The sequence below is a fragment of the Carassius auratus genome, unplaced genomic scaffold (assembly GCF_003368295.1).
Source record: "Carassius auratus strain Wakin unplaced genomic scaffold, ASM336829v1 scaf_tig00214400, whole genome shotgun sequence".
Classification (NCBI taxonomy): Eukaryota; Metazoa; Chordata; class Actinopteri; order Cypriniformes; family Cyprinidae; genus Carassius; species Carassius auratus.
In genome coordinates this window covers 125,821-149,286 of record NW_020527643.1, presented here as the reverse complement: position 1 = coordinate 149,286, position 23,466 = coordinate 125,821, and the positions used below count along the sequence as shown (strand labels likewise).

The following is a 23,466-nucleotide window of genomic DNA, read 5'->3' as shown; positions in this document are numbered from 1 at the left end:
GTGCACTGGAATGGCAGTCAAACCCATGACTTCCCATCCATGAACTCATACTAGATTGATGTACTCTGAGTTCCGAGCTTTGACGTCACACAGGACGCGAAACAACAATGGCAGCCTCTACGGATAATTTTGTCTATGGATGCCGTGTTTATGCAAGTTGTACACATTGAAAAAATTATTTAAGGATAATATAACGTTGCAATAAAATTAATAATCTACCTACAATTTCTTGCGCTTGCCAAAGGAAGTTTGGGCGTGACTTGCCTGGAACGCTATAAAGTCCTTGATCGTGGTTTGAAATCATGACTTATGGGCTCAAAAACCTGAGAAAGTTTTTTTTTTTTTTTGCTCTTGTCATCATTTCCAGTCAAAACACATTTTGCATTGCATGAGTTAGAGTTGCTGCAGGTATATTTAACCTGTTTTATATCTCTTGGGCACATATGCAACGCATTTGTCTGATCGTGATTTGCATCTGATTTTGGGCCTCTTTTGTCGTGCCATCTCCGTTTACTGTTACTCAGCAGAAAATCTAGTGTAAAAACTGAATTAGAGTATCACATTATTAGCTTAGCAACATGCAAATAGCAATCTCTGTTGAAATCAAGTAGGTGCTACATGTGAAGAGCACTATTTGCTGCCTTTGTAGGCCACTTATGATGTTTCATTTCACTTGGCATACTGCCTCAAATGGAAGTTTCCTGTGTAGGCGTCTGACAGCAAGGCAGCTCCTTAAGTTTTGGAACACAGCCATAGCATTACATTCGAAACAAGGTTTCATCAGTGTGTGATTGATGATGTACTATCAGGAAAACAAAGGTAGGTGAAGAGAGAGAGTGAGAGCGAGATCTTTACACAGGAAATTACTGCAGAAGGGCATTGTTTGAAGTAGTACAGATTACTTCAGAGTTAGGGCGGCTGAGGGTGCCGATGTCAAAGACTCTGACAGCTTAGCAGACAGAAGTTTGCTCTTGCAAACCCACTTTGTGATAGAAGTTCTGAGCAGTGTCATGCACTTGATCCTTGCCTCTGTCCCAGTGATTATCCTCTGAGCTGTATATGTGAATTCCACGTTGTGATACTTTTGTATTGAAATGATTGCTGCCAAAGGAACAAATGTGGGCAAAAGAATTAAAGTTAGCTGAGTTTAAACAGCTTGTATATAAATTTGAGATACGTGAACCACTTTGACAGAGCGCCGCACCAAATCCTTAGGGCGTCTCGCCTGTGTAAAGCAGTCAAACTGTCAGAAGCTGAGAAGCAGAGAGAACTGAGTTGACGAAAAGTGAGGTGTGAGGACATGGCTCATATATTATGGAAGATGGCAGTACTCAAGGCATGTCCCAGAAGGTTTCTCTCAGTGGTGTGGCTTTATCTCGACCGTTCTATTGTATGCACCTGGGTCTCCACTGTAAATCTTTCTGATATTGCTTTTATTGCAATTCTCTGTTTTTTTTTTTAGGGATGTTCTGCTTAGGTTTTTTTTTAAAAAAACAACGTATAATGTATTAATAGTTGGATATATAGTATTTCCAACTTTACCTGCATATACACACCCTATCTCATACAGCAATGCATACCATTGTACATATATACTACTCTGTATACAGTGATATACTGTATAGTATATAACAGTACATAGCAAATCTCAGCTGCTTGATTGATTGTAGCTTTACAAAATCAAAACTATATTATAGTCCAGAACTAATCTGCTAAACACGTCATAAAGATATTAATAATGATTAAAAACATAATAATTTCCTGTTAAGCTTATTTTAAACAGCGTTTATTGTGAAAAGCTCCATACAGATACAATGACTTGACTTGACTTTGCTTAAGCAATTCCATGATATTTAAGCCAGAATGATTTTTATTTATTTTTTCCATTGATAGTTAGAAAGCATTTCCTGGAGACACTCTAATATTCTATAATGTTTTATATATTTAGTATATTAGTTTTATTTATATATATCGTTCTCAGGTTCTCACCACATTTTCCTAAGGTTCATTTTATTCTTACTATTTATTTAAATCGTAAGAAAAAAATATCTGAATAAATATCTCAAACCCTTCATTCTTAATTTAACACATTGTAAAAGTAAAATTAAATTAAAATTAAAGTAACACATTTGCACCAGCTAGTTCATCATGGACGTGATGTGTAATCCTTGCAACAGATGTATCAGGAGTTATAAAAAAATAACGGCATAAATAATAAATGCTACTTCTGAACCACGCAGTAGTATATTTTATTTTATTTGTGCGATAAAAGTGATGAAATAAACAAAAACCTTTCCATTTACACTCATTTAGATTAAATATGCCACTCTCATGGAGTTTAGTGAACAAATGAAATGAAATCAGTTTCCAGGAATTAAAAAACATTAATTTAAGCTGTAAATAGAATATCAGTAATTATGTCTTAATAAGTCCACCATAGAACAAATAAACCTTCTACTTATGTTTTTCTTCCTTCTTTTTTTTGTTGAAAAAAAAAAAAAAAAAAAAAAAAAAAATATATATATATATATATATATATATATATATATATATATATATATATATATATATATATATATATTTATATATATATATAAACATTACTGAGCATAATATTAAATAAACAGAAAAAAAATACATATAGATGCAAGATAAACAATTTAAGCAATTCTAAAGCTTCTGGATATATGTTAAAATAATATTAATTGTGTGTAGGGTCTTATGTCCTTGATATAGAGATCTGGGAAAGACAAATAAAAAATATATAAATCTAAAAAAAAAAAGGCATTTATATTGATGCTCTATTTTAGGCATTCTACTAACTATAAGTAACTTTGCAATTACAAGTCAACTACCAGTCATTAGAGTATTAGTAGACTGTCTGCAACAGTAATAACTAATTACTCTACTTACACTAATACTAATGAGAGACTCGTTGTTGCAAATGAACAAGAGTTAGTTGGCATGTAGTTGCAAAGTTACTTAAAGATAGTAGAATGTCTGAAATGGACTATGAAAATAGAGTGTACTGCCAAAAAAAACAAGCAAATAAAGAAAGAAAGAAACTAAATTGCATTAAAGTGATACTTAAGTCTGACCATTAGGCTTATTTCATGTGAATAACCAAAATGCATGGGTTTATGTGATTGCCCATTTGAAGTAATCAGCTCTGATATGTGGTAATTAGTTAAAGAGTCGCTGTTTTTTTATTGTTTTGTTTTTCTCTTTCTTTTTTTAGCACATGCCTGCAGGCAGCCTGAGACGCCATCCCATGTAGACGTGAAGGCTATTGATCTTCCTACTCTTGGTTACACACTCATGTATACATGCCAAGATGGTTTCTACCTATCAGGAGGATCAGAGCACAGGACCTGCAAAACAGATGGAAGGTGGTCAGGAAAACCTCCAGTTTGCAAAGGTACTGAAACAACTGGACTGATAACTTATGGAATATGTGTTACTGCACCTAAACATGAAAATCATGGCATGATTTACAAAAAAAAAAAGAAGAAAAAAAGAATATATATATATATATATATATATATATATATATATATATATATATATATATATATATATATATATATATATGTTTTTGATCTCTTTGAAAATGTACATTGTTAAACAGAACAGCAGTGTCAGCATTTATGAATGTATGAAAGTTATTTATGTCTGTCAAACTGATGTAGAAATGACTCATTCTAAGAGAAACTACAGCAAGAAACTTTGATTAACTGTCATTTCCATTGTGCAGGTTGCATCCACAAATGTCAAATGATCAATTATTTGCTCTGTTTCCTAGTTGGACCAAAAATAAACAGCAAATCAAATGAAGATTCAGACCTGCAGAAAAACAAGATTCGTGGTATGAAACCTTTCAAGTTCCCCTTGAATGATCCATTTTGCTGCCATCAAAAATAAAGTTGGGCTACATGAAGTTGAACCATGGTCACTGGAAATAATGGGCCTGTAATGTTGCATTGCTGAAAATTGTATTTTTAAAATGTCAGCGTAAAAAAAATAAAGGTGAAGTGTGATTATTTTCAGTGTTAAAATTTGCCTATCCCACTTTGACTGTCAAAGAACAGCTATTTGTAAACCTTTCATAGGTTTTGCGAAAAAGTGTTTTGGAAATCTGTTTTCCGCTACTTTGACAGAATTTAGACATTTTACCTTTAACATTTAGCAGTGTCCAAATGTTTTTAGACACTTTAGTTATTTGTTATAAAATATTGTTACATTTGTAACAAGTGGAATCTGCAAACAAAGTCTGCTTTTCTCAGAACTAACTTCACCTTTATGTTTAAGCAGCTGATGTTGGTGAAATTTTACTAGTTAAATCAACAAATTGTATTGTTGAAACCAACTAAATGACATCAGTTACCTGTATGGAATGTGCTTGTCTTTGTTACCTTTGCACAATTTAATGTATACTTAATTAGCATATGTGTTGTTTCAAACCAATCAAAAATAATTTGTTTAACCCAAGCTAAGGAATAATAATGTGCATTTGATCAGATATGAATTTAGAACAAGATTATGTTATGCGTTGTATGAATGCTTGGCCAAAGAGATGTCTTAAATCTAGATTTAAAAAGAAAGGGTGTGACTGAACCCCGAACATTTTCAGGAAGGCTGTAACTTATCAGGAAGGCTATCCCAGAGTTTGGGAGACAAATGTGAAAATGCTCTACCTCATTGCAGTGTATTTCATTTAATTACATAGCTGTAGGAATGATTACTCTGTGTTGTGTTTAGTTCCTGCAGATGTGTTCTCTTTGAACTCTGGTTGGGCTGGATTCTATGAGTACCTGGGAAAGAGACAGGCTGCCACAGTAACAGTCAGTGCATTCAATGCCACCACCAGCCGGGTCAACGTAACTCTTCTGGAGCAGAATGGAGTCCACATTCAACTCTCTGGTATGTTGGAGTTTTCTACCAGTTTTTGACACCATGTTCAATGAAGACAGTAGGGCTGGGTGGTACAATATGGTGGATATGTTGTACGACAGAAGGAGGAGATTTTGCTACATTGTTTATATCTGTAAATATATCCACACAGCTGTCTGTGAGCAGGACTACTTCAGGTTATTTGCAGCAGAGCACAGCAAGAAACAAGAATGTTATTAAGTAACGTTGATAGTCACAATGAGGAACGTCTCGGTTATGTATGTAATGGGGATCTTGCTAGAGAGACGAATCGCCTTTGAAGTGTTAACAAAACAAACCAATGAATGTTGGCATGCAAAATTTGCATCGCGCACCCCGCCTCCCAGAGTATGGAGAGTGCATACAGTCGCACATTCAGTTTTTCGCTGAGCAGCCGAGATGGTGTGCCTCAGCCATAGAGCATTTGTACAGCAACTGGGGCAACGGAACATAAGGAGGGAAGGAGGGTTACATACGCAATTGAGATGGTCCCTTTCAGTCAGTTATGTTTCGACATTATGTTACATTACATTACGTGACTGACGAATTGGGAATCTGTTTGGAAAGGGCAACTATTGTTGACCCCCTCCAGTGCCCTGTTAAAGCCGGCAAGTCCCCCCACACCAGATGGGTTGGAAAATAGGACAGGGCTTAGGCAGATAAATCCACCAGTGCTGTCCTGTACAGTGGGATGTTGGATAACAGTGGGAAAGTGTAACTAAGTAGGGGAATGCTGAGGAAACCACATCCTGCGTATAGGAGGTAACGTGGAAATTACAAATATGGACTGGCCATAGGACAGTACTGCATATAGATGTCCCTTCGGCAGACTCAGGTCCTGAAGCTCTGCATGCAGTCCATGTAAAGAATTCACGAGGATTCAGCCTCCTTGCACCACCCCTAAGGAACCCAATGATCAAGTCCTGCAACAAGAGCATAGACCGCCCAGGTGGTTGATGTATGCAACGGTCACAGTATTGTCTATCCATACCAGTATGTGCTTGTCGTGCAGCAGCAATTTGAAGCGGCTCAGAGCAAGCCATTCTGCTAGCAACACGAGGCAATTGATATGCCACTGCAGATAAGGCATGCCCAGGTGCCTGATGCTGCATGCCCATTGCACATAGCCCCCCAGACTACGGCAGAGGCATCTGTTGAGACAACAACATGACTGGACACTTGCACTAGGGGAACCCCTGTCCGTAGAAAAGCAAGGTCTGACCATGGGCTGAAGGTCTGGCGGCAGGATGGGGTAACTAAGACCTGGTGGGTGCCGCATTGCCATGCCCATCTCGGGATTGGGCAGTGAAGCCAGCACTGAAACTGTCTCATATAAAGCAATCCAAGCTGCGTGACAGTGGCAGCAGATGCCATATGCCCCAGGAGCCTCTAAACTGTTTCAATGGGACCACCCTCCTGCCCCGGAATGACTCCAGGCAGTTCAGCATCGATTGAGCATGCTCTATCGAGAGATGCACTGTCAGGTTTACCGACTCCAAACTGATACCAGCACAGAGATCAACCCGGATGCCCCTGAACTTGGGAGGACACTGGGTGAACTGAATCGCATAGCCGATTCTGATGTTTCTCGTAAGCTTGCGATGCCCTCACCATCTCATGAAGAGCAGGATCCAGAGTCTACAGGTTGCATGTCTCAGGGGCAGTTCCTGCATCACACCGGAGTCAGAACTACCATTGTGCAGCTGCTTTAGCACCTTGGCCTGATAGACCTGCAGGAGGGCCATGGCATGCAGAGCAGAGACGGCTTGTCCAGCAGCTCCGTAAGCCTTGGCCGTCAGAGTGGATGAGAATTTACAGGCCCTGAATGGGAGTTGCGGATTACCCCGCCAGGCGCCGGCGCATTGCTGGCAAAGCTGCATCACAATATCATCCTCGACTGGGGGGATCTCCACATAGCCCTTAGCCACCCCACTGTCAAGGGTAGTGAAGGCAGAGTGAAGTGAAGTGAAGTGAAGTGACATTCAGCCAAGTATGGTGACCCATACTCAGAATTTGTACTCTGCATTTAACCCATCCGAAATGCACACACACACACTGTGAGCACACACCCGGAGCAGTGGGCAGCCATTTATGCTGCGGCGCCCGGGGAGCAGTTGGGGGTTCAGTGCCTTGCTCAAGGGCACCTAAGTCGTGGTATTGAAGGTGGAGAGAGAGCTGTTCATGCACTACACCCACCCACAATTCCGTCCGGTCCGAGACTAGAACTCACAACCCTTCGATTGGGAGTCCAACCCTCTAACCATTAGGCCATGACCGCATTAGGCCATGAGGAAGCACAAAATCTGAAGTAGACCTCCTCTGGGAGGAGGAACTAGAATGGGGCATTGGGAGGGAGATTCCTCCTCGTTTGACGAAGAGAAGCCATGATCGGAACATCGCAATGATCATGTTCCCACAAGGAGAACATGACTCATCCACAAACACTTCCTCCGCGTGCTCTAGCCCCAGGTATGCAATGCAGCGATCGTGACTATCAGATGGAGCCAGGAAGTGACCACATCCAGAAACACACAAGTGGAAGGCCATCTTTAAAAAGAACAAAAAAAAATAATAAATTAACAGGATGTTTTGAAGACACTCTTGTTTGGTAGATGAAAATCTCGGCTCCGAAGCGAAAAAGCTGACTGTCCGACTGCACGCACTATCCTTATATACCCGCGCTGCGGGCGGGGTGTGAGATGCAAATATTTCACCCCAACATTCATTGGCTTGTTAACACTTGAAGGCGATTCATCTCTCTTGCGAGATCTCCAATTCGTCAGTCACTGAAGTAACGTCGAACGTGACTGACTGAAAGGGAACATCGTTGTTTGTGGTTCAGTATAGAAATCAAGTGATGTGCGGTCAGCTGTTGTGGCAACAATATGATGTCATTGATCCAAATGTCTTGTTTGAATATATTTAGTAGTCTGCTCTTACAAATTAAACAAGCTGAAAGAGAAGGATTGTCTTACTTTGATGGGGGATGGAGAGTGAATATTTGAATTAGCATTGCATTTTATTTCTTCAGTGCTGATATTACATCCAATTTCTCAGATGAATTGAGTGCGTTTGATAGCTATGGAGGATTTCCGCATTTTCCAAATGTTTTCCTTTGCCCTACTTCCTAGTCCTAGACCAAAAATAAACAGAAAGGCTTTACAAATGCAGGTTTATTAAATAAAATCCTGATGATGGATATTGTTGGTTATTTCAATTAATTATATCCTTATATTGTTTTTGTTTGTTTGTTTGTTTGTTTGTTTTCTTGGGTTGTTTTGCAGGAACTTACAAGAAAGAAGAAAATCATCTATTATTAAAAGTTTACCAGATAAGAGGCCCAACAGAACAATATTTTAGCAAATTCAAAAATGATAACTGGGCAATGGATGGATATGTGAGTAGCACAAAAGTGGTAATAATCAAATGAATAAATCATTGTATTTTATACTGTGCATGTCATTTGCAGTCTTGCATTGCTTTCTTACTCATAAAATAAGTTTTATATTATATTATATTTAATATTATCTTTATCTTTGTAGCAATATATTTGAAAGTCACTGTATTGGCAAAAATCTTCATGTCAATTTTTTGTACAGGTTACAGCAGAAACTGAGAAAAAAATGTTTGTTTACCAAGGGCACATTCATAGCAAGGACTTTGGGAAATTTCAGTTAACAAGACAAGGTAGATTATTTATTTTCATAGTTTCACTGCTTTTTAATACATGCAGAGTAAATGAATATTAACATGTATAAGGCTTATAGTTTTAATACTTATTTAATTTATGATTCTACACAGATTTTCAGGCAGGTTGTAATTTCAAACAGTTTGAATTTTCTAAAATTTTCTGAATATTCCCTCAGGTCTTATTACCACAGATATGGATCCGTCTAATCCTTACTACGGCACAAACAGCAGCTCTGTGGCAGCTGCCATTCTAGTGCCCTTCTTTGCGCTTATTTTATCAGGGTTTGCCTTTTACCTCTACAAACACAGGTAAGAGCAGCTGACTTTAATATCTCATGTGTTGATGTTATTTGTCCATAGTGAATGTGAATCAGCATTGTGTCACTGTAGTGATAGGAAACTCCTTTGCCAAGCCTGTAATTGTGACAGACGTTAGCAATTCAAATCTCTTTAAATGTCACCGAGTTCAAATTAAGGCACTGCTAAAAAAAGGAGCATGGGAGTTTTCCTACACAAACAAAACAATGTGACAAAGTTGTCATGAAGCATGACAGTTCCCCGATATTAAAATAATAAAAAAAAAATTGGCAGGGCTCTATCACAAGGCACAGATGACAATGAGAGACCCAAAGACCTGGCTGCCTCAAGGTAAGTCACCAGAAGCTAATGCCACAGGCGATGAACCCTTTACAGCCACACACACCTTCATTGTCTGCATTTTATTTTCTCATCTCGTCTGAGGCAGGGCAGAGTGCAGGAATTATGGGAAAAGAAGTGATTTACATACTGTTGTAATCTTATATTAGATTGTCATTTCTGTCAACCCTAATTTGACCAACTAAAAGTCATCCTGCTTATTTCTGTTTGTGTACATTTCATACTGGAATATCATGAGAATTGCGTCTGATATGGTGACATGCCAGTGTCTGTTTGTCAGTGGAAATATGAATTGGGAACAGGATGTAGGTCATTTATTTAGATTTAGACCATACAATTTGAGCAAGATCATAAATCACCCACTGTCATCAGAGCAAGTCTGGGGATCAGTTACAGTATTCAAAATTTAGATCATCAAGAAGTCAGTGACCTTTCTAAAATGTGATTTGTTTTCTGTTCTTCCATGGTTTTAATTATTGGTGGTAAGAAGCAGAAAAATATCCAGTTGAATAATAATAAGAGTTTTAAAAATAGCGTATTACCATATAGAATACCTAGATTATCAGCTACATTTGCCAAAATGCATTATACCACAGAGCATAATGCATTCAATTTGATCTCACATTTCAGTATGCTAAATTAAAATAATTCAGTATTTGATCAGAACAGCCAAGAGTTTTACTCAAAATTGAAATAAAATGCAAAATAATCTGCCATATGACAAACAAAGCAACGCTTCACAGTGCAACATGCTGCTAAAATCTGTTTTATTTGGGAAAAAAGTATGCAATAATTCAGCATTTACAGTAGTGTTCCATAGGCATTATTCTAGTAGAATATGCTAGTATTCCATACGCATAATTTCACTATAAATGTTTTAAACAGTAGTATGCCACATTATCACCTGACCTCATTGCTTTTGTCATATTACATGTTTAATTCAAGCTCATGACATCTTCTTGGAAATAAAATTATTTTGCATTTTTAATACAGTGTTGCGTAAAAATGTCAAGTTGACCAAAATGCATTGTGAGATACAGTGTTCCAAGTAAGGATATCTCTACTTAGGACACAAGTCATATGGACTACTTTTAGAATGCATTTCATATAAGAATGTAGAGAGTGAAAATTACATAAGGGTGAGTAAATGCCCACATTTTTATGTTTTGAATGAAAAAATTTCATTAACTATTTTCCTGTCCTAAATTTGTTATGTAACCCAACTAACATACTTGTCAATTCCCAATGTTAAGATGAGGACATCATGTTCTTTTGTGTTAGGTTTTATCTAACATGTCTAAAGCTTATGTTGTTGTTTTTTCCATAATGAAAATGACACTGGAATTTGTTGTAATGAATGTAAGCAAATTAATACATATGCGTTTTGGGATTGAAATAAGTCTTTATTCCGCTTAACCATTGGCCGTCTTTGTTTTTCTCCTCTCCAGAACAAGACCAAAAGTTCAGTACAACGGATATGCAGGTCACGAGAACAGTAATGGACAAGCTTCATTTGAGAATCCCATGTATGATACAAACATGAAGCCAACAGAGGCCAAGGCTGTGAGGTTTGATACGACCCTCAATACAGTCTGCACAGTAGTATAGCCTTCATTATCAGCTCTGGACCAACCAGCTTCATGGGTAAGCAGCAGAGCAGTGGGTACCAGACGCCACTCCTTTACGACTGACTGCACTTTGCTATAGATGCGACTTACTTTTTATCACAAGCTTACAATGGACAAAATAAAACCGATGACTATGTTTTTTGCAAAAAATAAAAAATAAATAAAAAAGCCCCAACATCAAAACCCCAGAAAAAAAAAGAAAGAAAAAACACATCAAAGAAAAAGGATTTTTCAAAGAAAGAAGCTCACTTGACGCATGTTTGGCCAGAACTGAGGTCAACATTCTTTCTGGAATCTGTGCGTGGCACTTAAAGGATGAAGGTTTTTTGCTTTTATCTCTTTTTTATGTATTCCCCCTTAAAAGACTTCCTGGAAAAGATACTGACGTGTCTTTGAATGCCACAAAGTTGTTGACACAATGTATTTCTTCAGTGAAGACAAACCACAAAATGAGAACGCAACTGGACTACTGTGGCTTAGCACACTTAATAGATCTCCAACTAGAAGGTGACAAGATGCTACAAGAAGCTCAAAGGAGAGACGCTAACCTCCAGGTGGAGGATGAACTCAACCGCTGCGTTGAAAAAAAGAAACTTTATCGCACAAATTTTGCACTAGTATGAAATGGATATGAAATCAATGTATTGGAAGAAACAAAAAATAATATACAGGGTTTTATTGACCATATGTATATAAACATAAACCCATATCCATAGAGAGCATGATGTCATGCTACGTCTATCAAGAGAAACTGAATTTATTTTTGAAATGAAGTTCTGTTTATGTTTACAAGGTGATAAGGACACAATTGAAACTCACAATCATCATTTTTGATTGCTTTTTAATGCATTCATCATACACCACGTCACGCACATGTTGTACTGTTCCTTCATGGCGAGTCAGATCACTTGCTTGGACTTGGGTATGCTGACAAATTACATTTCATTTTTACGTTTGAAATCATAATAGCTTTACTCACCAATTTGCCGTATCACCAATTTGCTTTCATTACATATCAAATATACCTCTTGTGCAGAACATGACTGTATGTTGATGGTGCAGATTTTGAGTTTGTTTATCAGCTCTGTGTGGATGCCTATACAAGATTTATCTGAGCCCACAAGTATTTTATTTTATTTTATTTTTTGTATTATCATTATTTTTCCATTCCTCCTTTTTCTGAACCTGTGTGCATCTCCCGTGCCCATTAGAGACACAAAATCAGCGGGGTTAAGATCAAACTTACTCTCGAAGAAACACTGCCTTATTAGATTCAGAAGCATGACCGGGCCACACCGGTTCCCAATGACCCATATCATTAGTACATTAACCTAGATGAAGAGCGTAGGGCTGCTGGGGTGCATATTCACTGTGATTTAAATGTCATGACCACGCTGATTCCAGTGCATGTGCTAAAACTTTAAGTGCTCCCATTTTTCCATGTGAACAACGTGATGCCTGATGTTTTCTCAATGCTGTGTTATCATATGCACTTGCGCACTACACAACGACAGCTTAGAGCATAAAATGTGCACAATGACATTGTTGTAGGCTTGCTGTCAGATTTCATGTCATTTTCACGTTGATTGTATTTTCAATCAAAACCACGTTTTGTTTCCAAATGCGTTTAGATGTGTTCCGTTGAGTCATGCTTTCAGATCGAAATGATTTCGGCCCGTTGGCGTTAAAAGGGCGGTGTGGGTTATCTCACACTGCGGATGATCCACGTCTTGCCTTTTCTCAGGCTTGCTGCAATAATGTTTCTTTGTTGAGTTGCGTTTTGTACAATTTTGTTTCCTCACAACTGTAAAATAGTTTTGCGACTGTCGAGCTGTAAAACTGCATTCAAAGCAACAATCGTGCTACTCACCATTGTCATTCGATCATGTGCTGCTGACTTGAAGTAGGTGCAAAAGATGTTTTTGTACAGAAATATATTTTTTATGCAGAATTTGTACAATTATTAAATATGCTGTACTTTTTTGATTCATGTAGGTAAAATTGTTAAAATAAATGTTTTTACTGTATAAACATGTAAATTAATTGTTTATCTACCCATAAGTATATATCTATGGTTTCAAATTTTCCAACAAATGTCGATATGTACGAGCTTTTATGAAATATTCAGCTCGTATGTGTTCTTTGACGATAGCAAAATCATGAACCCTAGAGAACTGTACTGCAGATTGTTAAATGACAAATATTTTGAAAAGTATTATTTGAGATAAATATTAAACTTTTTCTAACAGTGTTCTTTCTGTTATTTCTTGGCATATACTATTTTGCTTGATAATTCTGTTATGAGTCTATACTAAATGCAATGCATCATGAAATCAGAATTTGTAAAATATATAGGCGTGAATTCAGGTAAATTGTGACAAATTGGGCAATAATATGTCCCTAAAATCCCCCTACTTATATTGAAAAAAATATATATTACTAATAAAATACTATCTATATATAAGCACAACATAAAACTGCTGAGTAGTGACCAGCACTATGGATTGCAAATCAAAGCATTTTTACACCCCTACTTGCAAAATTATATATATATATATTTTGTCTTCTAACAAATTGATCTATTAACATGTTCCATTAGACATAAGGTAATACTAATAATTATTATGAGTTTAATTTATCTGACCACATTCGCTCTCACCAGAAGTATGGATGGTAGCTATGGTATCAATGTCTATTTTGGATATCACATAATAGTAAAATAAGCTTAGATCACATTTAGACATACCTTTGAGAAAAGAGGTTGGTAATACTTAATTTATCAGTTAAGGAGAGTTTAATAATTGCATGTCTTGCCTGTTGGAAAGAGAGTACTGCTGCAATTCGTTGAGGCTCTGGTTGGCCTTTGCTGAAGTTTTGTTGATGAGAGAGAACCAGGTTTGATACAGAAGGTCATTGATGAATAGAACGACAAGCCCATCGTCTGGCGCAAACTTAAAACTCCTTACTAAACTTACTAAACTCCTTCAAAGACTTCTAGCTCAGCATCATCTCCACTGACTTCTAATTATTCAAGAGGACGAATATCTGTCTGAAAAAAAAAATCTGTATCTGCGGTGTTTTAGACGGTAGTATTTTGAAGCATTAATAATTGAAGAAAATCAACAGAAAGATTGGAGAAATGTTTCTACAGTTCTCTCAGGTATTTATATGTTTATTGTATAGGATTAAAAGGGTTTACTTGTTTGTTTCAAAGTGAGAATTAAACTCTGTAGTTTCCCTTGGGTGGTAAAACAGTCTTATCTTGCAGATGTGCCTTTCCAGCATGGTAACCAGATGTTTTGTTGTTAGCTGCTTTTCGGAGGTAGGTCTTCTGGCACCTGTTATTATTATGATTATTATTATAGTTATTATTATGTGTGTATTATTATATTTGTTTTTAATTTATTGGTTTTGCTAACATTAGATTATATTTGCATTAGAACCATATTTCACACTTACTGTCTCACTAACCCTTGAATGTAAGAGTTCCTAGTGGTAAATTATACACTTGGTTTCATTGTTTCTTTTTTTTTTTTTTTTTTTTTTTTGTGTGTGTGGAAAATAGTAAAAAAGTGGTTAATCAGTCACCAGTATTCAGTTTATCTTGCTTACTCCACATTTGTTTTTCATGGCACCCTTCCAGTGTCTATTTGTTTGTGAGGTGTTATGAAGGGTCACACCTCTAGACCTCAACAACACTTATTTAAACATAATTATGTGTACACAAAACCTGACCGTTTACACTTTCCACCCTTCATACAGTCCCAGTATAATTATTAGATAAAGTTCTATTTAGACACATTAGGTTGGAAGGCTTTTTAAATACATTGGGAACACATTAAATGGAGTGATAGTGTCTTTAAAACAGATTTTACTTATTGTTAAGTGTTCTTTCTCTGAATTTTGCCAGTGGCATAATGTTGTGTGCACAAACAATAATCCAGGAGCATTGCTATTAATATAACATAAACCTTATTGTTTTTTTGTCCATTCTTTGTCAGTCTGCAATTTTTTATTTTTTTTTGTCTGGTATACAAAATACAATTTCACTGTGCAGGAGACTTGTGTAACCTCATCCAGACACAACTTCTGCATAAACTGTTGCCCATGTGGTTACGATGACAGATACATGTGCTTTTCTATTTAAACTCCAACACATTTTGGCACGCCAGTAGAGAATCTGAGTTTATAAAGTCTGACACCCTGGTTTGCCTCTCTGTCATTCATACTCTGCAGCATGCAAAATTAAGCCACACCATTTATAATTAAAAATCTTGCATAACAGCTCAGCCAAAGTTCTGCACTGAATTTATGGGTCCTTGTTTTATAAATCTACTGATGGAAAGTGTTAGGCCCTGGGTAAGGAACATGTATGTGGACACAAATGTGACTAATACACAGACTATATAATATAGAATAATCTATCACTTTAAAATATTCTGAGAAGGACGTACATTTTATGCAACGTCTGTCTGTTTGAAGCACATCTAGCATTACACTTGCATCTTAGTGAATCTTGAGGAGTCTTGTGAGAAATCCGTTCTCAAAATAGTGTAAGCATCTTGGCATCAGGTGTAGCAGCTCTCTGCCAAACGAATCATCATTTCACTTGTCAGTTCTGATAAATGAGGAGATATCTCATAAAATAAGAGCAATCTTGGGTCGACTGCTTTTTCTTTCATTTACTGAGAGTATACGGTGTACTCAACCCTTTCATGTCAACCTACTTCTGCTACATCAATCTGAGTTTAAGTTCACCAGGATGGATGTCTCTTTCCACACTCATGATTCCCAATGCAACCAGCGGGTGTTGTAGTGAAGTCTCCGCTTGGGTTAAGTGACTTTTCATAAACCTGATATGCAGAGCAGTTTTTCCCTGCTAAGCAATATATGTGCATTTAATATTATTTTATCCAAATGTTGTCTAATTGTCTTCTTTACTATTAAGCATTTTCAACCTTCTGAAATCATATTTATATAAATAACAAAGATATTTATATAATATTAAAATAAAGACAAATAAAATTGTACTACTTAGATTTGTATGTGAAGTCGAAATCTACCCCCAACTTTGCATTAAAATGCATATAACCCAAGACCATGTGATCACAAATGGAAATCACATCCCTAAAGTGACCATCGGATGTTCCCTTCAATAACAGACTTTTAGAAGGACACTTTGTGAAAGTTGTTAACTTTGTTTTGGCATCCCCTTCCCAAAGTGTCCTTCAAGGGTGCAAAAATAAATAAATAAACATTATTAATTATTTATAATTATTAGCAGTAGTGATAATAATTGTATTGTTAATAATAGTATTTTCCACTAAACATTTGAGAGTGACATCAACTATTTCATCAAAATGATCTTTCCTCTGATTTCATTAAATAAATATCCCTTTCACTGTGGAAAAAGATGCGTTGTAAAATGAATGTTCAAAAACATAGCTGAAATGCTGAAACATTTCTGTAATTCTATCTAAACTGTTTTAGCCATATCACCCAGACTAGCATCAGTAGTAATAGTATTTCTGTTCTGTTGTTGTTGATCATAATGGATTCAGATTGTGTGGTTTTTAAGCAGACGCTGCAGTGTCTTCAGAGGTAATATTAATATAAATGCAGGAGCAATGTTGCTTGAATTGAGTTGAAACTACGATCAGCTTATGCCTGCACAATCTTCCTGTACTCATCCACAGGACTTTGCGTCCAAAATGATGTCGCCAGGAACAGTGAGGATCAAGCGAGTTAATCTTCAAACAATTCCAGCCTCCTTAACTTTCAGAATCATTTTGTGTGGCTAAATAATTTAATGGAAAGCAGCTTAAATTTTCAACCTTCCTTGACAAAGAACAGCCAGAGTCAAATAAAATTAAATTCTGCTAATCTGCACACTCCATAAAGATCCATTTTCTGCTACAGCATGTTTAATCACTAGCCTGCTTTCATAAACTGCAATGTGCACGCTTTATTGATAACTGAAATATGTTGGCTACAAACTCAGAATGTGTTCTCTGACCAAAATGTGATGACTGACGAATAAATTACAGCCAGTTGTGCAGATAAACCTTAAAGGATTACTTCACACGGAATTGAAAATTCTGTCATTCTTTATCAGCCTGTTATTCCAAACCTACAATATATTATTATTATTATTATTATTATTAATTTCTATATTAGAAATTATTTATTTATATGAGCACTAGGTTGGAGGTTATACTATCCTAAAGGAAACAGCTGCAAGAATCTTAATAATAATAATAATAATAATAATAATAATAATAATAATAATAATAATAATAATAATAATAATTATGTTCTAAAAAAATACAATAAATAATAATAATAATAATAATAATACAGGTTTGAAACTATTTGTAATTATTAGTTATGTTGTAATTATGCAGTTTGTCCAGCTTTTTAGTCATTTTGCGATCAGGCTAAATAGTGAAACAGCCTTCCAATAATCTATTCCTCAAGTGGAACTCTTTTATTAAATATTATCAGCTATGCAGACATGCTTTGCAGCCATAATAAAGACTGTTCCCTAGAAATCTATGGCAAATAGACACTTACCTGTAAATCAACTTACTGCAGTGTCTCTTGCAAAGTAACATACCACAGCAAATTAACTAAACATGTGACAATTTTGCTGGCAGTATTTCAGTGCAAATCCATGTGTTTCATGTAATACCCATACATGCTGATACAGCATATGTGGCACTATGTAGAAAATACAGTTTATACAATATAAAAACCATTATGTCTATGGAATGTACCCTAAAAAAATGTCCCCTACTTAAAACTAGCCCAAAAATATCCTAATCACTTTTCGAGGAGGGTTCCCCATTAAAAATTGCATTGCGGGATATTAAATACACAATTTTTGGTGGGGTTTCCTTCAGTAAAACTTACTTTCCACAGGCTAAATACCGGGTAACCGGGGTCGATTTAACATAAACAACAACAAGGTTGGCATATTTCCATAAAAGATTTGCGCAAAACTTTGCAATATTAAATTAAAAGCAATATTTTATACATGTCGATTAAAAAGTATTGTGAAATGACTGCAATTCCTTTAACCAAGGTTATGTGATTAAACATAAACATTTGTCTCTTGTGATAAGTCATGGGAACAGATTTTTGTGGGATTTTGATGCCCCCATCCACCCTGACCACTCTGGGATTTCTGCCTATGGTGTGTGTGTGTGTGTGTGTGTGTGTGTGTGTGTGTGTGTGGAAACAACTCATTTTTATGTAAATTTGACATATTACTGGTATTACTTTGTTAACTAAAGCCAGTGCTATGATCCTGACCTCAAAACTCCAAAACCAAAGTCACAAAAAGCAGGCAGTAAAGCGAATTGTCTTCAAAAGAGACTACTGTTTGCACGTAGTGATTTTGCGGAGTTAGATGTGTTCCAAGGTCAACATATTTTGTTGACCCTGGCACAAAATTTTACTCCAAAAATATATTCTTGACCATATCCCTACACCTAACCCTAACCATGAGTAATCCCTAAAATCAGAGGAAATGATAGATGAATGACACTGATGTACAAGCACCAAACTGTGATTTTAAGCGTGAACTTCACAAAATCTATAAACTAGTTCTTCAAATCTGATTGGCTAATCACAATGTTGTTCCAGGGACAACAAAGATGTTGTCCCAGGAATATATCTCACTTGGTAAAATCAGGTTATGCGTTACTGTTCAGTGGCATGGTGGACTTAATTCTTAAGCAAGGATGATGAAGAGCATTATAACCAAGTATATCCAGACGTGCAGCTTAGAGGAGCACAATTTTAGCATTTAAAAAATGTGATTAACTGATAAATAAATAAATAAACTGTATTTGTTTACTCAAGTTACCTCATTCATGAAACTCTAGATCAGGGTTATTCAAATCTTGTCCTGGAGGGCCAATGCTCTGCAGATTTTAGCTCCAACCCTGATCAAACGCACCTGAGCATGCTAATCAGTGTCTTCAGGATCATTAGAAAATCACAGGTAGGTGAATTTGATCAGGGTTGGAGCTAAACTCTGCAGTGCATTGGCCCTCCAGGACAAGAATTGAATAACTCTGCTCTAGATGGCACAGGCTGATAGGTCCTTTACATGCAACATTCTGCCAATGACATTACTTGACAAAGATTTAAATATAGAGTTCCCCTGAAATGTATCATCTAAAGATAAAAAAAAAAAAAAAAAAAAACGGAATTTCACTATTTAGAAAATTCCATTTATCAGTTCCTAAATAAAGCAACAGTACACAATAATTAAATAAGGTTTCATGTTTAACAAGTTGTGTCTATGAGGTAAAGAGCGAGGCTAACATGCAAATATGCTGTAGCAGCAGCATATTTACAGCAGCAGCAGCTTTTTACACAAGATAGTAAAGTCAAGTCAAGTCAGCCTTATTTATATAGCACTTTAAAAAAAATACATTGCGTCAAAGCAACTGAACAACATTCATTAGGAAAACAGTGTGTCAATAATGCAAAAAGACAGTTAAAGGCAGTTCATCGTTGAATTCAGTTATGTCATCTCTGTTCTGTTTAAATAGTGTCTGTGCATTTATTTGCAATCAAGTCAACGATATCGCTGTAGATGAAGTGACCCCAAACTAAGCAAGCCAGAGGCGACAGCGGCAAGGAACCAAAACTTGAAAAAAACCTTGGGAGAAATCAGGCTCAGTTGGGGGGCCAGTTCTCCTCTGAACAGACAAAACCAGTAGTTCAATTCCAGGCTGCAGGAAATCAAGATTGTGCAGAAAAATCATCTGTTTCCTGTGGTCTTGTCCTGGTGGTCATCTGAGACAAGGTCTTTACAGGGGATCTGTATCTGAGGCTCTAGTTGTCCTGGTCTCCGCTGTCTTTCAGGGATGTGGAGGTCCTTTCTAGGTGCTGATCCACCATCTGGTCTGGATACGTACTGTATAGTGATGCGCGGGTCGTCTCATAACCCACGGGTCGGGTTGGAGCGGGTTAAGAAAATTGGCACTCCAGGCTGCAGGAAAGTAAGATTGTGCAGAAGAATCACCTGTTTCCTGTGGTCTTGTCCTGGTGGTCATCTGAGACAAGGTCTTTACAGGGGATCTGTATCTGAGGCTCTAGTTGTCCTGGTCTCCGCTGTCTTTCAGGGATGTGGCGGTCCTTTCTATGTGCTGATCCACCATCTAGTCTGGATACGTACTGGATAGTGATGCGCGGGTCGTCTCATAACCCACGGGTCGGGTTGGGGCGGGCTAAGAAATTGGCACTTTGTGTACAATTTTTTTTTTAAATCCATTTATGATGCATGGAATTTAGTGGTGGAAATTTTGATTCATTCACTGATTTGTTCAGTGACCATTTCTTTATATTACACAAATACGCCAGCAGTTGGCGAAAAAGAGTGTCTTATGTGTTATGTCTAATTTGGCTTTATTAAAGTGTGTGCATTAAATAAATAGACTAAATAAACTGTTCAGATTAACAAAGCACGAGGCTTTATCGGGGATTAAACGTGTTATGTTCTGTATTCCAAATATGAAAACAAGCGTATGTGCACCAGTAACTGCGCTTTTTATCTGCTGATTGCTGATTGAGATTAACATGCTTGGCCGACTGACCCTGTATACTCATTCATTTCATTAACATATGAGATGTATCAGTTCATTCAACTCTTTCACCTACAAGAAGATCGTATTCGTTCACTACATTCAACAAGTCAAATGCTCCATCACATCTTGAGTAACTCTTTTTGACAGGATGAAACAGTTCACAGAGCTATTCACGAGCTGTGCATCAGGCTTGATGTTTTTGGAGCCCGGGCGGTACGATAGAGTAAAATCAAAACGACCGAAAAAAAGTGCCCACCGAGCCTGCCTGGAAATGAGCCTTTTGGCTGATCGTATATACTCTAAGTTCTTGTTATCAGTCCAAACGATAAAGGGCACCCCCGAACCATCTAACCAGTGACGCCACTCCTCTAACGCTAATTTGACCGCCAACAACTCTCTGTTACCAATATCATAATTACTTTTTGCAGGAGATAAACGGTGAGAGTAAAACATGCAAGGGTGCATCTTGTTATCTGAGGGAGACCGCTGGGAAAGAACTGCTCCTACCCCCACCTCTGACGCATCGACCTCCACCACGAACTGATGTGATGGATCAGGGGCAATCAGAATGGGAGCCGAAAGGAAGTGACTCTTCAGTTTAGCAAATGCAGCCTCGACTGCATCTGACCACCTGAAGGCTGTTCTGGGGGAGGTCAAGGCAGTCAGAGGTGTGGCTAGTTGGCTGAAGTTGCGAATAAAACGCCGGTAGAAATTGGTGAACCCCAGAAACTGCTGTAGGGCCTTACGGGAATCTGGACTTGGCCAATCCACCACAGCCTTAACCTTGTCAGGATCCATGCGAATTCCCTCAGACGAGACGATGTACCCTAGGAAGGAAACAGATTGTGCATGAAATTCGCATTTCTCCGCCTTGACAAAAAGACCACGTCTGACGTGTTGAACATATTCCTGGAGAGACAAAGAAAATATCAATATGTCATCCAGGTAGACATATATGAACTGATCAACCATGTCTCTCAACACATCATTGACGGGCGAGTTGGAAAGCCCGAAGGGCATAACCAAGTATTCAAAGTGACCTCTGGGGGTGTTAAAAGCAGTCTTCCACTCATCTCCCTCCCTGATGCGGACCAAATGATAAGCATTACTCAAGTCCAATTTAGTGAAGACGGATGCTCCTTGCAACTTCTCTAAGGCCGAAGACATCAACGGCAAAGGATAGGTATTCTTAACCGTTATGTTGTTCAGCCCCCGGTAATCAATACAAGGTCGCAAAGAACCGTCCTTCTTCCCCACAAAAAAGAACCCCGCCCCGCTGTAGAAGAGGAAGGGCGAATGATCTTGGCTGCCAGAGAATCAGAAATGTATTTCTCCATGGCCTCCCTCTCGGGAACAGACAAAGAGTATAATTTGCCCTTAGGCGAAAACTTACCTGGCACTAGGTCTATAGCACAATCGTTGGGATGATGTGGAGGGAGAGAAGCAGCCCGGGACTTACTGAACACCTCCTTCAGGTCGAGGTACTCCTTGGGCACGTTAGACAGATCCTCAGTCTCATCCTGCAAAACAGAAACAGACACCGAGGAACAAGCAGACAAAAGACAAGACTTATGACAACGGGTGCTCCACTCAGTGACAGTTCCCAGAATCCAGTTTCCCAGAATCCAGGGGTGGCCCAGGACGATGTGAGCGTGAGTCCATGAGAAGGAACTGAGTCTCTTCGGAGTGGTTACCAGAGGTGATGAGTGTGATGAAATCTGTGATGTGTGAGAGAGTAGGTAGTGACTGTCCATTGAGTGCGCTGACGGAGATGGGGTGCTCGAGGGAGGAAGTGGAGATGCCATGTTGCTGAGCGAAGTTGTAATCCAATTGCCCTCGGCCCCGGAATCCAGAAGTGCACTGCAGGTAAAGTCATTGGTAGCCCATCTCAGTCTTACCGGAAGGAGGGTAGATGGTGAGGACTTCCCGGCAGAGATCCCGCCCGATAGTAGCCTCGAGTTCCCTCTCCTCCCGGGAAAGCCGTGCTCTCCCCACCTGCATGGGCTCAGGATCGGATGCTGGGCTGACCGCATCCACCGGACTGGCTCGAAGACCGCTGCATCGTTCTCCAGACTCCTCCATAGCCTCCACTCATCGAAGGCGTGAATCAACACGTAATGCCAGCTCTACCAGGCCATTAAAAGTCTCAGGTAAGTCCAGGGTGTAGATTTCACGGTGGACGCGATCAGCCAGCCCATGCAGGAAACGTCCCACTGCGCCTCCTGGTTCCACCGACACTCCGCCGTGAGGGTGCGGAACTCGATGGCATAATCAGCGACCGACACCCTCCTCATCTCAGCGGCGAGTGCCATGAACGAGGAGCAGCAGCAAGGATCACGGTTCTCCCAAACCGCCGTTCCCCACAGCGCCGCCTTCCCCGTGAGTAGCGTGAGCACGAATGCCACTTTGGACTCCTCCCTCTCGAACGTACGGGGCTGTAAAGTGAAGTGAAGAGAACATTTGTTGAGGAATGCTCTACAAAAGTCAGGCTCACAGGAATACGTCTGTGGCACGGGGAGGCGGGGCTCCGAGATGTCCCGTTGTTCTGAAGGCGGCGGGGAAATGGTCGGCGGGGCTGGCGCAGTGGGAGGGTGAAGTTGTTGCATCTGTTGGGAGAGCTCGGACACCTGTGTTACCAGCGCCTGGATGGTGCTGTAAAGGAAACAGGTCAATTTAGCTCAAAGGGAATCATTTAAGATTTTAAAGGGAATTTGAGCAGAATCACTGTTTCACGGCTGGTCACTTAGACGCCCTGCGATTCAGTGAACGAGCCGTTTGACATAAAATCTGCGCTGGATACTAATATCCAAACTATAGTGAAACACTATCAATTAGCACAGTAACAAGATCGGCAGTTTAATACATTAACTTGTAAGCACAAAACACAAGATACTTCTCTTTTCAATATGAATAAGGCTTTATTAGATAAATCTAAGACATATAAACTAATCTAACACATA

At 38.4% G+C, this 23,466-nt stretch overlaps 1 protein-coding gene across 2 annotated transcripts in view; it reads left to right on the top strand.

The window, feature by feature from the left end:
• Window positions 1-13,137, top strand: part of LOC113091948 (CUB and sushi domain-containing protein 1) — a 546,185-nt gene extending 533,048 nt beyond the window's left edge. Inside the window, exons 64-71 of one of the 2 annotated variants that reach the window (XM_026257628.1) lie at window positions 3,239-3,418; window positions 3,803-3,865; window positions 4,759-4,920; window positions 8,214-8,326; window positions 8,529-8,616; window positions 8,796-8,928; window positions 9,211-9,267; window positions 10,725-13,137. In XM_026257628.1, coding sequence (XP_026113413.1) covers window positions 3,239-3,418; window positions 3,803-3,865; window positions 4,759-4,920; window positions 8,214-8,326; window positions 8,529-8,616; window positions 8,796-8,928; window positions 9,211-9,267; window positions 10,725-10,884 — 956 coding nt within the window. In that variant the 3' untranslated portion in view covers window positions 10,885-13,137. The remainder of the gene's footprint in view (window positions 1-3,238; window positions 3,419-3,802; window positions 3,866-4,758; window positions 4,921-8,213; window positions 8,327-8,528; window positions 8,617-8,795; window positions 8,929-9,210; window positions 9,268-10,724) is intronic. The other variant, XM_026257629.1, reaches the window with a different exon arrangement.
• The last annotated feature ends 10,329 nt before the right edge of the window (window positions 13,138-23,466 follow it).